The sequence below is a fragment of the Passer montanus genome, unplaced genomic scaffold (genome assembly GCF_014805655.1).
Source record: "Passer montanus isolate IOZ18808 unplaced genomic scaffold, ASM1480565v1 scaffold55, whole genome shotgun sequence".
Lineage (NCBI taxonomy): Eukaryota > Metazoa > Chordata > Aves > Passeriformes > Passeridae > Passer > Passer montanus.
Genome location: NW_024370485.1, coordinates 2,910,517 through 2,923,178, shown reverse-complemented (window position 1 = coordinate 2,923,178; position 12,662 = coordinate 2,910,517). Strand labels below are relative to the sequence as shown.

Genomic DNA, 12,662 nt, shown 5'->3' with positions numbered 1-12,662 from the left:
AAAGCGCTATTGCCTCACGATGGAGCAAGACAGCAGCCCCGGGGGATGCGGCTCCTCTCCTTCCCGAGGCCATGAAGCTCCATGTGCAGAGCTGCCGGGACAAACCCCCTCTCACTGACAGCTGTGTGGGACTGGCATGGAGGAGCTGCAGCCACGCGGGTGACCAGAGGTCACCAGCTCTGGAAAACACCAAAATCTCTGCTGCATCTTGTGCCCCCCGGATGACTTGAAGTCAGTGTTTCTGAGGACTCTCACTGCAAAAATTTCCTGTTTTTCAGGAAATTGCTCAACCACTTGTCCCCTTGTAAGAGAGATGGAGCCCAGGGTGCCTTTAGCAGCACAGCGAAGAGAAGCATGTAGGGACTAAGGAAGGTACAGGGAGCTCAGCCTTGCCTTGGGTGGGAGCAGGCTGGCCCCTGTCCTTTTCTGTCAACAGCTGCAGCTGCTGGGGACATCTGTGAGTCACAGAAACTTCTGGCACTCTTCACAACAGAGAACCAGAGTATGGGAGTAGGTAAACATGGGTCTATACATATAGGGACCTTATTTCACAGACCTTATTTCATGCAGGTCATGGAGAGAAGCCATCAATTTTAGTGCATTTTTATTGTGGCTTTTGGATCATGAGAGCCTAGGAAGTCAGTGTGAGGTGGGAACTTGGGTGCTGCCTTGTTGCCTGCAGCTTCCAGCTGTCCTCCACCCTCAGGACACAGCTACAATGTCCCCCTCTGGCCTCTCCTTGTAGGATGTTTCCCTGTATCACTTCCCACCCTTGGGCAAGGGACCCTTTGCCACCAGGAAGGCAGCCACAGGGTTTTTCCTCACCCCATTCCCACTGGGATGTGGGCAGGCATTTTCAATCTCTCCCTATAGGCCTCTTGTTTTCACCCATTTGGCTCCTCTGGCCTAAGAAATTTGGGGTTTTTCCTGCTGCTTCTGCCTCCATCCTTCCCTGGCTGGCAGAATGCACAGAGAAAAAGCAACCAGGCACAGCTCCGCACAGCAGCCGCCCCCAAACTGCATCCAGCCTGTGGGCACCACTTTCCTGAGAGTTGCAGTCTTTGGTTTTTGCCTGCAAAAGGTTTTAAGGGGACAAGTGTTGCTGAAGTTACAGAGCTGCTGAGGCAGAGAAATGATGAAGGTCACAAAGGTACCCCGCATCCTTGAAAAGAGCAGAAGGACATGGCAGAACACCACCCCTGCGTGGTGATGGACAGTGTCCTGATTTGGACTGGGACAAATTAATTTTCTTCCTAGCAGCCAGTGCAGTGCTGTTTGTTGGATTTAGTATGAGAATAATGCTGATAACATACCAATGCTCTACTTTTTTCTAAGCAGTGCTCACTTTAAATAAAGGACTTTTCAGTTCCCTATGCTCTGCCAGTGAGGAGCTACACAAGAAGCTGGGAAGAAGCATGGCCGGTAGAACTGATCCGAACTGGCAAAAGGGATATTCCATGTCATAGGACATCATCCCCAGTATATAAACTGGTGGAGTTACCTGGAAGGAGCCAATCACTGCTCAGGGACAGGCTGGGCATCAATCAGCCAAACGGCGAGAAATTATATTGTGCATCACTTGTTTGTCTTGTGTTTTCTTTCTTTTTGTAGATTCCCTTTTCATTACAAGTATTTTTATGTTATTCTTATATTTTACTTTATTCAAATTATTAAACTGTTCCTGTCTCAACCTTTAGTTTTGCTTTTTCCCCCTGATTCTCCTCCCCATCCAACCAGGAGAGGTGTGAGTAAGCAGCTGCCTGGTACTTAGTTGTCAGCTGGGGTTAAACCACAGCTTGAGCCTGGGTGTGTTGCAGGGGCAGGTAAGGAGGACAAGCGACTGTGTAACAGGTGATCTCATCTGGTTTTGGTTTGGAAATAAAGCCTATGGTAGTTTTATCTTATCTTTTTATTGACTAGACTATTGCAGCTGCTGTTATTCTTTAACTTGCAGGAAACTCACAGCAAACACTTGCTGCCATTTAAGCAGTAGTTTTGAAGAACACTGAGCTTAACATTGCTGCTAACAGCCTTGCAGGGCTGGAGAATTTAACTGCTGATTCTGTCTGAATGCTGTAATTACTTGGATGAGAAAAATGAGGTGTGTGAGGGGAAGCTCAAAGTGATTAACAAATGTTCAGGCCAGCAGCCTGGATGGGCTGGTGAAAGGCCCTGCCTAAGGCAGCATCAGTGGGGGTCACTTCCCTGTCGACATGGAGCTGGTCTTTGTTTTCTTCTTTGCACAGGAGGAAAATAATAAATTTGATAAAGGATTTACTGGCCAGGTTGCCATGGTCAGACCTCACTGGAAACAAACTGGCCCAAACTATCCCCTTCAGAGGACCACATATACACAGCCCACTGTGTGCTGCAAGCCAAGCAACCTGAGTTTTCCATCCTCCACCAGCCCTTGAAGCTGGTCTTGGCATAGCACCTCTGCTAGAGAAGACAGCAAAGCTCTCCCTCCGTCCTTGCAGATTCACTATGAGCCAGAGCAGCTGGAGATTAACTTGGAGTCCAGCAGACAGGCACAAACATCTTGGGGAAAGGAGCAGCTGTGTTAGGGCTTGATACAAGTGTAAAGCCAACAGAAATGAATGGAAAAACTCCACTTGCCTGGAATCAGGCACCTTGGACAAGACTGTGAGGACAGAGGCACTGTGCCTGACCCTTGGGGGAACCTTGGCATTGGCTTCAAAACATGCATGGGGAAGAGATGTGGGCTTAGCTGAGTGTTGCTCCCCTTGGGAAGGCACTGACTGCCACGTTCTCTTAAAATAGAAACAAGGAACATTAAGAGCTGAGAAAGCTACTGTTAAATAGACAGGCTTGGGTAGGAGAGAGCAAATGCTTGACAGATCAGAGGAGGATGCAATGTGCTTAACTCCAAAAGGGAAAACAAACTTCATCCTCACTGGAGAAACATTCTCCCAGCTGACATGGAAAAAACAACTACTGCTGAGGAATTACCCGTTGCTTCAGATCCCTTCAATTGGGAAAGACCAACATCACATTCAGGTGGCATGAAAATTGCTGTGCAACCCCTCTTCAACCACTACATAAATACACTGCTGGCACTGCTTCCTGCTTGCACCTCCTGTTATTAACACCGCTGTGGGAATCCCTGAAGCCTTCCCCGCAGTTGGCAAAGAGGGAGCTGAATTAAAAACCTGGCAAAGAAAATACCCTTTTACTCTGAGTTCTGTCCTGTGGTGGAAACCTTGCAGGCTGCTTGAGGAATCTCAAGCTGTCCCCAAACCCCTCCTCCTACTGTCCACCTGTTACACTGTTCTGAAGGATTCACACAAGGCACCAACCCCATGGGTCTTCAGCATTTATCTCAAAGAAACAGTTGTGGCTTTCATATAATGCACCCTAAAGTGTGCTGGCACTTTAACAGCTGAGTGACACTTTAGCTCTGCTTTTCCTTAGAAGGAAGCAATAAAATAACTATTTTATACTGCCCCTTAATTACACAATGCAAAGTCACTGTGTTTTTTCCTGTTCTGTAGGATGGTAAGGCAAGAAAGTTGATTATTGTTGGGTATGTGACGCTGTTCCCATACTTTTCCTGCTTGTGCAGGAAAATGGAGAGTCTTTACTAGAAGTGTTTACTGAGCAGGAACACTGAAACTGCAGGGGAAATTGCCCAGCCTGAAACCTGAGGAGGTCAGGAGCACAGCCTCTGTGATCTCTGGAATAAAACGAAATGCCAGTTTTTATTGATTGTAACTGACCAACAGTTCTTTACCAGATTACATTCAAGTGACATCACCTCTAGCAGTGTGCCAGCGGTGAGATCAGCTCAGTCTGAAAGGGAGGCACCCACCTCAAGAGACCAGTACCACCTTGTGCTGTGGCCCTGGCTCCAGGGGGACAAAAGCAGGTGGGAGCAGTGATGTCAGCCAGCAGCACTGCAGTTGCAGCAGGACTTGGATCACTGCTCCCCTGGTTCCTTCAAAGGTCATAAATTGTTACTGCAGAGGTGCAGAAAAAGAATTACCTGGCTGCTCATATACCAGGAAGGTAAAATGGAGCAATGCCAAAGCAGATTTAAGACTGACTGAAGGAAACAGAAGCTATGGCAAAAAAAAAAAAAAGGCAAAAAAAAAAAGCAGCACGTACATAGTCATTAAGCATTTACAATGTTCTCATGCAGCTTAGATAAGCAAGCTGGAATTAAACAGTACAGCAGTCATCAGTGCTGGTGCTGTACTCTGCCTGCAAGCTCAGGAGGCTGGGAGCACTCAGAAGCCAGGTTGACAGGAAACAGGTGTATGTGAGGAGGAGGAAGAGGTTAGAAGGGCTGAAGGCTGCTCAGACAGAAGCCCACAGCCGGTACCCTTAGTCCAAAGGTCAGGGCAATTGAAGTCAAAAGGCTGCCTTCTGGCAGGGCTCACCCATGTGACCACATTTAATTATTCACAACAGGGAGAGGGAGGCACTCAGGCTCCACAGAGAGGGGAGGGGTGAGAAAAGCACAGGGGGAGTGAGCACAGCTCAGGTTCCTTGTGTGCAGTGAGCTGCTGCTCATCTGTGCATGAGAGGTGAGCCTTCCCTCTGGCCCCCAGGATCCAGCAGCACACAAAGGGGGTCCTACAGGTAGCACTGAAAGCCCCATGGAAGGAATCCCCTATTTTGTTTTCAGCACATTACCTTTTAGTAGGGATCAAGTCATAACCTGCACTTTCCCAACCCATCATTAGAAACTGTGCTGCTGATACTCCCAACTCACCTCTCTGGAAAGACAGATTTGTGAGAATCAAGTTTTATTCTCCTGGCTAGACAGCAGTGACTGAAAAAAGTTTTCTACTGCTGCAGACATACAAAAGGAGATCTATAAAATACTTCTCCCTATTTTCTCTCATTAGATTATGACAGGAGCCAATGGATTTGTGGAGGAGTTGTACCTGTCCCATCAATACAAGGACAGAGGAAGACAGAGACAGGTTTCACAGACAAGGCAGAGGCATTCTCAGCTTTAAAGGAACCCACCCAGGGCAGGTATGTACCATCATCTTGTAGGGAGCAGCTGTCCTCTGCTCTGGGCTATCAGATGTGAGGCAAAGACAAAAACATTCCTCCTGTTAGCAGCAGCAGCAGCTCTGCACGTCAGCTCTTGGCTGATAAACACAGGCTCCTAATTCCAGCCACATTCCCTGTTTTGAGAATAAGCAGCCCTGCTCCTCAGCGCCCTTTGCAACTACTGCTGCTCGTGAGAAGGGGGAGAAGGAGGGAAGGGTTACAACATTTTCCATCTCCTAAAAACACCAAAACAGAAGAAACCCCCGGGTTGTACAGGGCAGGCAATTGACTTGCCCTCGGCTCTCCCAGGCAAGGAATGCACAACATGGACGTGTCCAGAGGCAGAGGTACAGCCACCCTTTTACTTCAGGCTCCAATGAGTTTCTTGAGGAACGCCTCCAGCTGATCCTCGTCCTTTATGCCCACAAATTTATCCACAACGTCTCCGTTCTTCATAGCCAGCACAGTTGGCACTGCTGACACCTGGTTCAAGAGAAACAGGGAAACAGGTGAGCAAAGCCTGCAGGAAGCCACCTGCACCAGGTCTCCTAATGGAAGTGTAAGGAAGCAGTTACAAGGGAGCTGAGCATGCACTGCTCTGGAGTAAGATGTTCACTCACAAAACCGGCCAGCTGAGCTCTGCGTTCCCCCTCTCTGCCCTGATTTATACCACTCTATTTGAGATAAGGCTGAGCTGCTTTTTGAGTTTAAAAAAGACCCAAATTTTTAAAGACAAAACCACAGCTAATACAAAAACCATCTCCAGTACAAATGCTCCTCCTTCCCTTTTGTCCTATCATAAATGAACACGCCTAGGACACATCTCAGACATAATGACCTTTGGACATTTTATGGCCAGGGTAGCATCAGACTGGACCCACGTTCTTCTCCAGACAGGACTGGAACTCTAATCCTAACTCGCCCCACCACTGCACAGGCAGATTTCCTGCTCATATAATGGCAATGAAAATCCCCTCCAAGCCTTCTTCCTTTCCCCACTTCTGTTTTCCGTTATTTATCTGGTCACAAACCAGTGGTCATTCAGTGCAGACCCCTGACGATTAGGTAAGAAGTGAAAAGACCAGATCCAGCAGGCAGCTGTACTGCTCTGGGCACTGCTTTTTTAGCTCAGAACAAAGTTTGCTGGGAATTATCCAAGAGAACAGTGTTGGAAATGACAACACTCCCCAGGGACTTGCTGGTTGACTGGTGACAGCAGAAACCCCAGGGACATAAATGCAAGAAGGAACAACCAGAGCTTGGAGAGCTGCAGCAATGGAAGATCTGATCACATTTCTGACCCCACAGCTTATCTCTGCAAAGTCTTCCCCCCAAAACACATCCTGTCCTTATCTTGCCCGCTGACTCTCCTCCAGCCTGCAGGGCCTTCCCGTGTGCACTGCCAGCCCTGCTGCCAACAAAGATCTGTAAATCCCTCTGGAAACCCATCAGAGGGCTGACTTTTCTCCCAGTGGGAGCCTGAGATGAAAGGGACAGGCTGTCTTCCCTTCCCACCCGGTCCCAGCCAGGCAGTCCAGGTGGCTCCCCACAGTGTCCTTCAGGGCTTGTGCAGTCTCATCTGAAGGAATGGGAGCGTCAGGGCTGCTCAAGGCACAATCTTCAGCTCCTCCTAGTGACTGCAGGGAGCAGATCCAGAGGGCTTGGGCCTCAGCACCGGCGACGGTGCCAATACATTCCCTTGTGATTTTAGGGGAGAGAAAGGATGCACTGCACTCAGCTGCTCCGTCCCTGAGAAGGCAAATCTCCACTGAGGCTCCCTCTGGTTTGCACAGTGGGTTAATATCGAGCAGAGTTGCTCTAGTCACCCAAAAACCAAGAGCTGGCCCCTATTAGGGCTGGGGTGAGGAACAGGCAACTCTTGGAAGCTCTGCAGAGAAGCAGTCAACACCATGTTGCCAGGCCCTGCAGGCTGACCAGCGCATCCACGAGTTTCACATGGCCTTGACTCCACTGTCTCTTTTCCCTCTTTGTGCATGTGAGCAAATCCAAAGAAAGAGTGGAAGGTCTGGGGCTGGTGCTGCAGAGCCAGATGAGAACTGGGAGCGCAGAGCAACTTTCCTCTGCTCAGAAAACAGAATGTTTTTGTCAGCTTCCTTCCTGCCAGCTGCAGCAAGGGCAGCCTGTTAATGGAGCACATACTTTGTTTTGCTGGTTGAGAAGAAAATATCATGGGAATTTCTAGAATGCAAAGTTGAGGGCACTTTTTCTTTTTTTGGGTCCCATCTGCACTGAACTTAAACAAACTTTACTCCTCCCTGAAGAGCACTTCTACAGAAAAAATCAGTCTGCTTTTGATTAGTGTTGACCACACAGATAAATAAACAAACATGGCCATCCAGGTTATTCCTGGCAACACCTATTCCAAGGGAATTCTCTCCCATCTGAAACTTTTATCCAAGCTCAGATGCCACACAACAGAGCAGGGGGGAGGATTTCACCCAGACCTCTGAGTGAGGAGGTAACAGCATGGAGCTCCATTGATGAATGACCACCTCTGTACCCAGCAGCTCTCCTGAGCTGCCCACCCACAGTGGCCAGAGAAGGGGCTGCCCTTTCCTGGTCACCACACACAGAGGCAACTGGCTAAGGCAAGAGATGAATCTAAACAATTTTAAGAGACTGCTGATAAACAAAAGTATTTCTTCTCCCTTTCTGCTCTTGAGGTGAGAGGTCAGGAGCTGTCTGGAGCAGTGGAGAAAGGCCACAACCAGAGATGAAAGGTATTAGATAAAATGGGGAGTCCCCAGAGAAAACACTTTTGTGCTGGGCATAACAGGACAGGGAAGGGCATGGGGACATTCCTAGTTGCAGGAAATGCATCCGTGCTTTGTGCTAAGCTGGGATGGCTGAGAGCCAAGGGCTTGTATAAAGGAATGTGCCAACATTCCTCAGCTCTTCCAGGGGGTCTCCCCCTCCCACTGCCTCCCCCTGCACCAAGGAGGCTGCTGAAGAGGACATTGTGCAAGCAGGCAGCAAGCTGGGGGCTTCGTGTGTGAGTGGGCAGGGGAATAAACATGGATGGAGTGAGACTTCCTGGCAGCCAGTGAAGGAGTTGTGGGGGTGGCATGGACACTGAAAACGCCTAAACAAAGACTTCCTCAGCATGCAGACATCTGATCCCCTAAAGAATGGCTTTAAAACAAATGTTTTCTGACCCCCTCTAAACACCACCTGTGGTTTTCCTGATTTGTCACAAACACTCTATTTGGTCCCTCTTTGATCTCAACTTGGTGCCTTCCCATCCACCCTTACATTTCTCCTTACATGGCAACTTCCCAGAAGATGAAGCAAAACCAAGCACATGCTCAGCACATGAACAAAACTTCTGCCTCAGAAAGGATGCTCCAAACTATGAAGATCTGAGCAGAACATTCTCCTATCCCCCTACCTGTCTGCAGCTATGGTACTTGCAGACAGTCTAAGGACAGTGTTTTATCCATGGGGATAATGGCCAAGACAAGACACACACACATCACTCCAAAAGTGGAGGAGGGCCTCTTGCAAAAAAAAAACTTGATCATGTTTGCATATAAGGTTCCTGAATGAACTGCCAGAAGCTGACCCTCCACTGCAGCCTCAGTCCTACCTGCACACACACACAGCAGGCACGGCTCCCTCAGCACCCGTGGGAGAGGACACACAGCACGTCATCAAACCTCCACAACTTGGGACTTTCAGCCTCTTTTCACAGACCTTTCTCTGCATGCACACACCCTGCTCGTCATTTTCCACTCATCTGAGATTATCCTCTGCTAATCCCAGCTCATTCTATCTACTGGAAGGCTTGGAACAATATGTGACTTGAGCTAATAATCTATATTCTCTTCTCCTTAGCGTGGTTGCTGCCAGAGCTTTCCCTGCATCTGTTAGGATTTACACACTTTTAGATCATCACTAAAACCTCTTCAATCTCTTCAGCTCTCACCAGCACCCTCTGAGCTATGCAGCCTTTTGGGCTTGCAGCAGCCAGCCCTGCTCAGGAGCCAGCAGCCATCTTCCTTGGCCTGGGGTGTGTCTGCCAGCACACCTCCACCTTGGAGAGCACCGGAGGCTCTCGTGCTGAGCTTGTGGGAGCTGCAGGTCATGACTGTGGCCACCAGCTGTGTGGGCACACCACCACAGCACAGGCAGAAAGGTCTCCCTGGGGAAAGAGTGGGAGGGAACAAGCTGTTTCCACTTCTGTCTCCTTCTGGCTCAGCAGGGTGCAGGAATGGCATCTTCTCCATGCTCAACAAAATGACAGCTTGCTCAGGAGATGCTTCACACTTTTCAGGGCAGCTTGAGGAGCTTGCTGTGCTAGTTGTCACCCTGGGAGCAGGATTTCATCTGCAGAGGGGGAGCAGATCCATCTGCATGATACCCAAGCGAAAATGAAGCAGGTTTTTCCCCTATAAAATACAACAGCAGGATGCCCCAACTCCATGGGCAGAGTGGTTGTTTGCAAGGAGAGACAACAGAGGCAAGCATAGCCCTCAGAGGAGCTTTTGTGTTTCCTAAACTACCTAACCACTGACAGAGGGGACAAATAAATGAATCATGTAAACTAAAGTCATGGCCTTCTCCAGTCATTCCGCCCCCTCCTGGGAGAAAGGCAGCACAGGGAACACACCCAGCAGTAATGCCACACACTAGTGTAAGCACCAAGATCCTTCCCTTTCAGGAGCAGGATATATGCCTCTGTTGGTTTTGTTTTGACCTGGCTTCTACCTGTCCAAACAAAACTCTCTGTGTCTCCTTGTGCTGCAAGGATGGGGACGTTATGACCCAGCTCGAGATCCTGAGCAAGGAAGGGAAAGACAGGACAGGCTGGTTGCACAAAGAGCCACGTTCAGGAGCACGGCAGAGTGGGGCTTGTAACTTCACCATCTTGCACCTGAGCAGCCCCAGCAGGCAGCAAAATGCCATGTGTACTCCAGCCTCCTCGAGGCCAGGGAAGTCTTCACACTGACAGACACCTGCAAGGCCCAGAGACACCTCCCTGCAGAATGAGAGGTGGGGATGCTGGGCATGACCAGCAGAGCTGGAGCAGCACCAAGGAGCAAGATCCACCTACTGAGACAATGGATCAGGAACCTGCAGGCTCTGGGCTTCCCCTCCCCTCCAGTGCACAGCTCTGCCCAGGGAGGCACCTTTGCCCTGCCAGCCAAAGGAAGTCTGTGCCCTTCCACTCCTACCTCGTACTCGATAGCGAGGTCAGTGTGATCGTCAATGTCCACCTTGGCCATCAGCACCTTCCCCTCCTGCTTGGCCACCAGCTTCTCTAACCTGGGGCCCAGGATCTTGCAGGGACCACACCACCTGATGGAGCAGGAAAAGAGAGGGGACATTAGGAGAGGCAGGTGCAGCCATGGAAGGCATGCTGGTACACCAGTGCCTTTACCGCCACTGCTGTTCTTCCACTCAAGAGCCAGCCTGGAAATGCAATTCCTGAACCACGGCTTAGAAAAAAAACCACTTCTCTCATAAAGGAGCTGTCAAAGGTTAAGGAAGCTCTGAATCCAGTTTCAGACTTCAATGAATTGTCCTCTCCTCCCTGGATGATCCCAACTAATGCTCGCTTTGATTTGTCAGTTGGTTTATTTAGAACAGAAGTTTTTTGGCTGTTTTGTGTTCTGTTTGCCCCAAAATCAGCTGTAACAGGCTCACATAACAGTAACTGGAGGACTATGAAAATACATGAAAAACCCAAACATAATCAGCATTGTTAATAGAGCATATAGCATCCATCTAGGAATATTTTTACTGGCAGGTGAATGACAGCATTTTTATTGATGACAATTGCTGCAATTGGTGTCACATGGCTGTTATTAACACATTAAGACATTTGCTATAAAGAGCCTCAAAACCACATAGCTTTAAGAAACATGGAATGATACACCATAACAATGGTGAGGCACAACAAGTGCAGAGCTCTCCATGGCTGTTAACAAACTTTCATGTTTCTAAGAGGACATTGCATCCATGAAGCCAAATAGGGCAGATAGCAGAGCTTTTTCCTGAGGTATCTTTTGTAGGATGATGCAACACTGGGGCTGGAGTAACACCTGAGCACCTGTTAGGCAGCTATGCCACCCTGGGGAATGCCTTCCTGGCATCCTTCAACATCAGACTCCACAGCCTGGGAAGCCCTCAGGCATGTTCCTCCATGGTGAGCCGGGAGTGCCACCACATCAGGAAAGTCACAGGGACACTCCTGCACGGGTGATGGTGCAAGAGCCACGAGTGGAACTTACTGCGCGTGGAAGTCCACCACAACGGGCTTGGGGCTGTTCACCACCCGGTCCTGGAAGTCGCTGCCATCCTGCACGTTGAAAGTGCTCCTGCGGCCGGCAGAGGTGCCAAAGGCCCTGCCGTGGGGTGCCAGGGGCCCCCGCGCGGGGAGCGCCAGCAGCCGCTGCAGGGCCAGCCTCTGGGCCATCTGTGGGGACACTGCCTGGTGAGGAGGGGCACCGTGACCGAGTCCCCTCGGCAGGACAGCGCCCCGGAGGTGTCCAGGAGGGAGGCTTAGGGCTGTGCCGTGGCACTGCCTCCAGCCCCGCGCCCAGCCCCGGCCCGCTCTGCGGCTCCAGCCCAACGGGCACGGGCGCCCAGCGGGACCCCGCCTCCTCCCCGTTCACAGCGGGGCAGCTCAGGGCACAGGCCCCCGTTTCCCCCAGCCCGGCAGAGCAGAGCTGCCCCACCGCCCGCTCCTCGGCACCCACGGGGCAGAGCCAGGCCCGCCGCCATACCGCGGGGCTCCTTCAGCCCACGTCCCAACAGGTGGCACAGGGCCCCCGGCCTCCAGCCCCCAACCCTGCGGGGGAAAACAACCCCAGACGCCGGCGCCCCGTCGCTCCCCGAGCCCGAGGGCAGGGCCGGCAGGGCCCCGCTGCCCCGCGCACCTTGGCGGCGCGGAGGTGACCGCACACACGGAGCTCCGCCGCCTGCGCCGATTGGCCGCCGCCGCCGGAAGGCTGCTGCCAACGGGCCGGCCGCCTCCCGGCCGATTGGAGCGCCCGAAGCGCCGGCGCCGCTCATTGGCTGCCGCGCCTGTCCTTTGGGCCGCTTCGCCCCGCCCCTGGAGGGCTAGCGGGATGTGCCACGTGGGGTGAACCCTGGCTGCTGATTGGCGGCGCGGCACCGGTGCCGGTGCTGCTCCCGGTCCCTGTCCCGGTCCCTCCGGCTGGCGGCTCTCTTCAGCCTGAGGCTAGGCAAAGGGCTGCGAGCTTCACCTGCTTTAAGCCTTCCTGGAAGTGCACAGCTCTACAGTCCCCCAGACAGCAACTGGGGTAGGGCACCGGGATCAACCTGCACCCCGAGGCTTAGGGGTGACCACAGACCAGCGTGGCCCACGCCACCCTCTCCAGCTGCATGTGAACAGGCACTATCTTCCAGCAGCAGCATTGCCTGCATAGCCCAGCATTCTCATGAAAGCAAGAACTCCTCTGTCACTTCCGTGCCCTCTTCTGCTTCCCTGCCTCTCCAAGGAACTGGTGTTTTAGGGAAACAGCAGCTGATTAGGAGAGCTTTAGCTACATGTGAGATACAGCCCCCCTCAGTTTGGGACCAGTAGTGTGCATTTTTCAAGAAGCTAGAGAGTTGGAAAACATGTGGAGATAAAAGCCTGTTCCCTGTCA

At 51.3% G+C, this 12,662-nt stretch overlaps 1 protein-coding gene across 3 annotated transcripts; it reads right to left on the bottom strand.

Annotated features, from left to right (window-relative positions):
• Positions 1–591: 591 nt before the first annotated feature.
• TXN2 (thioredoxin 2) lies at positions 592–12,078 on the bottom strand. 3 transcript variants are annotated; one of them, XM_039725266.1, is made up of 4 exons: positions 11,857–12,078; positions 11,280–11,464; positions 10,221–10,344; positions 592–5,508 (listed from the first exon to the last, which is right to left on the bottom strand). In XM_039725266.1, exons 1-4 carry the CDS (start codon positions 12,061–12,063, stop codon positions 5,392–5,394), a joined length of 633 nt encoding a protein of 210 aa, XP_039581200.1. In that variant the 5' UTR covers positions 12,064–12,078; the 3' UTR covers positions 592–5,391. The 3 variants fall into 3 exon arrangements, with proteins under 3 accessions (XP_039581200.1, XP_039581202.1, XP_039581203.1); XM_039725268.1 differs by having other exon boundaries at positions 11,928–12,051; XM_039725269.1 differs by having other exon boundaries at positions 11,775–11,915.
• Positions 12,079–12,662: the final 584 nt, after the last annotated feature.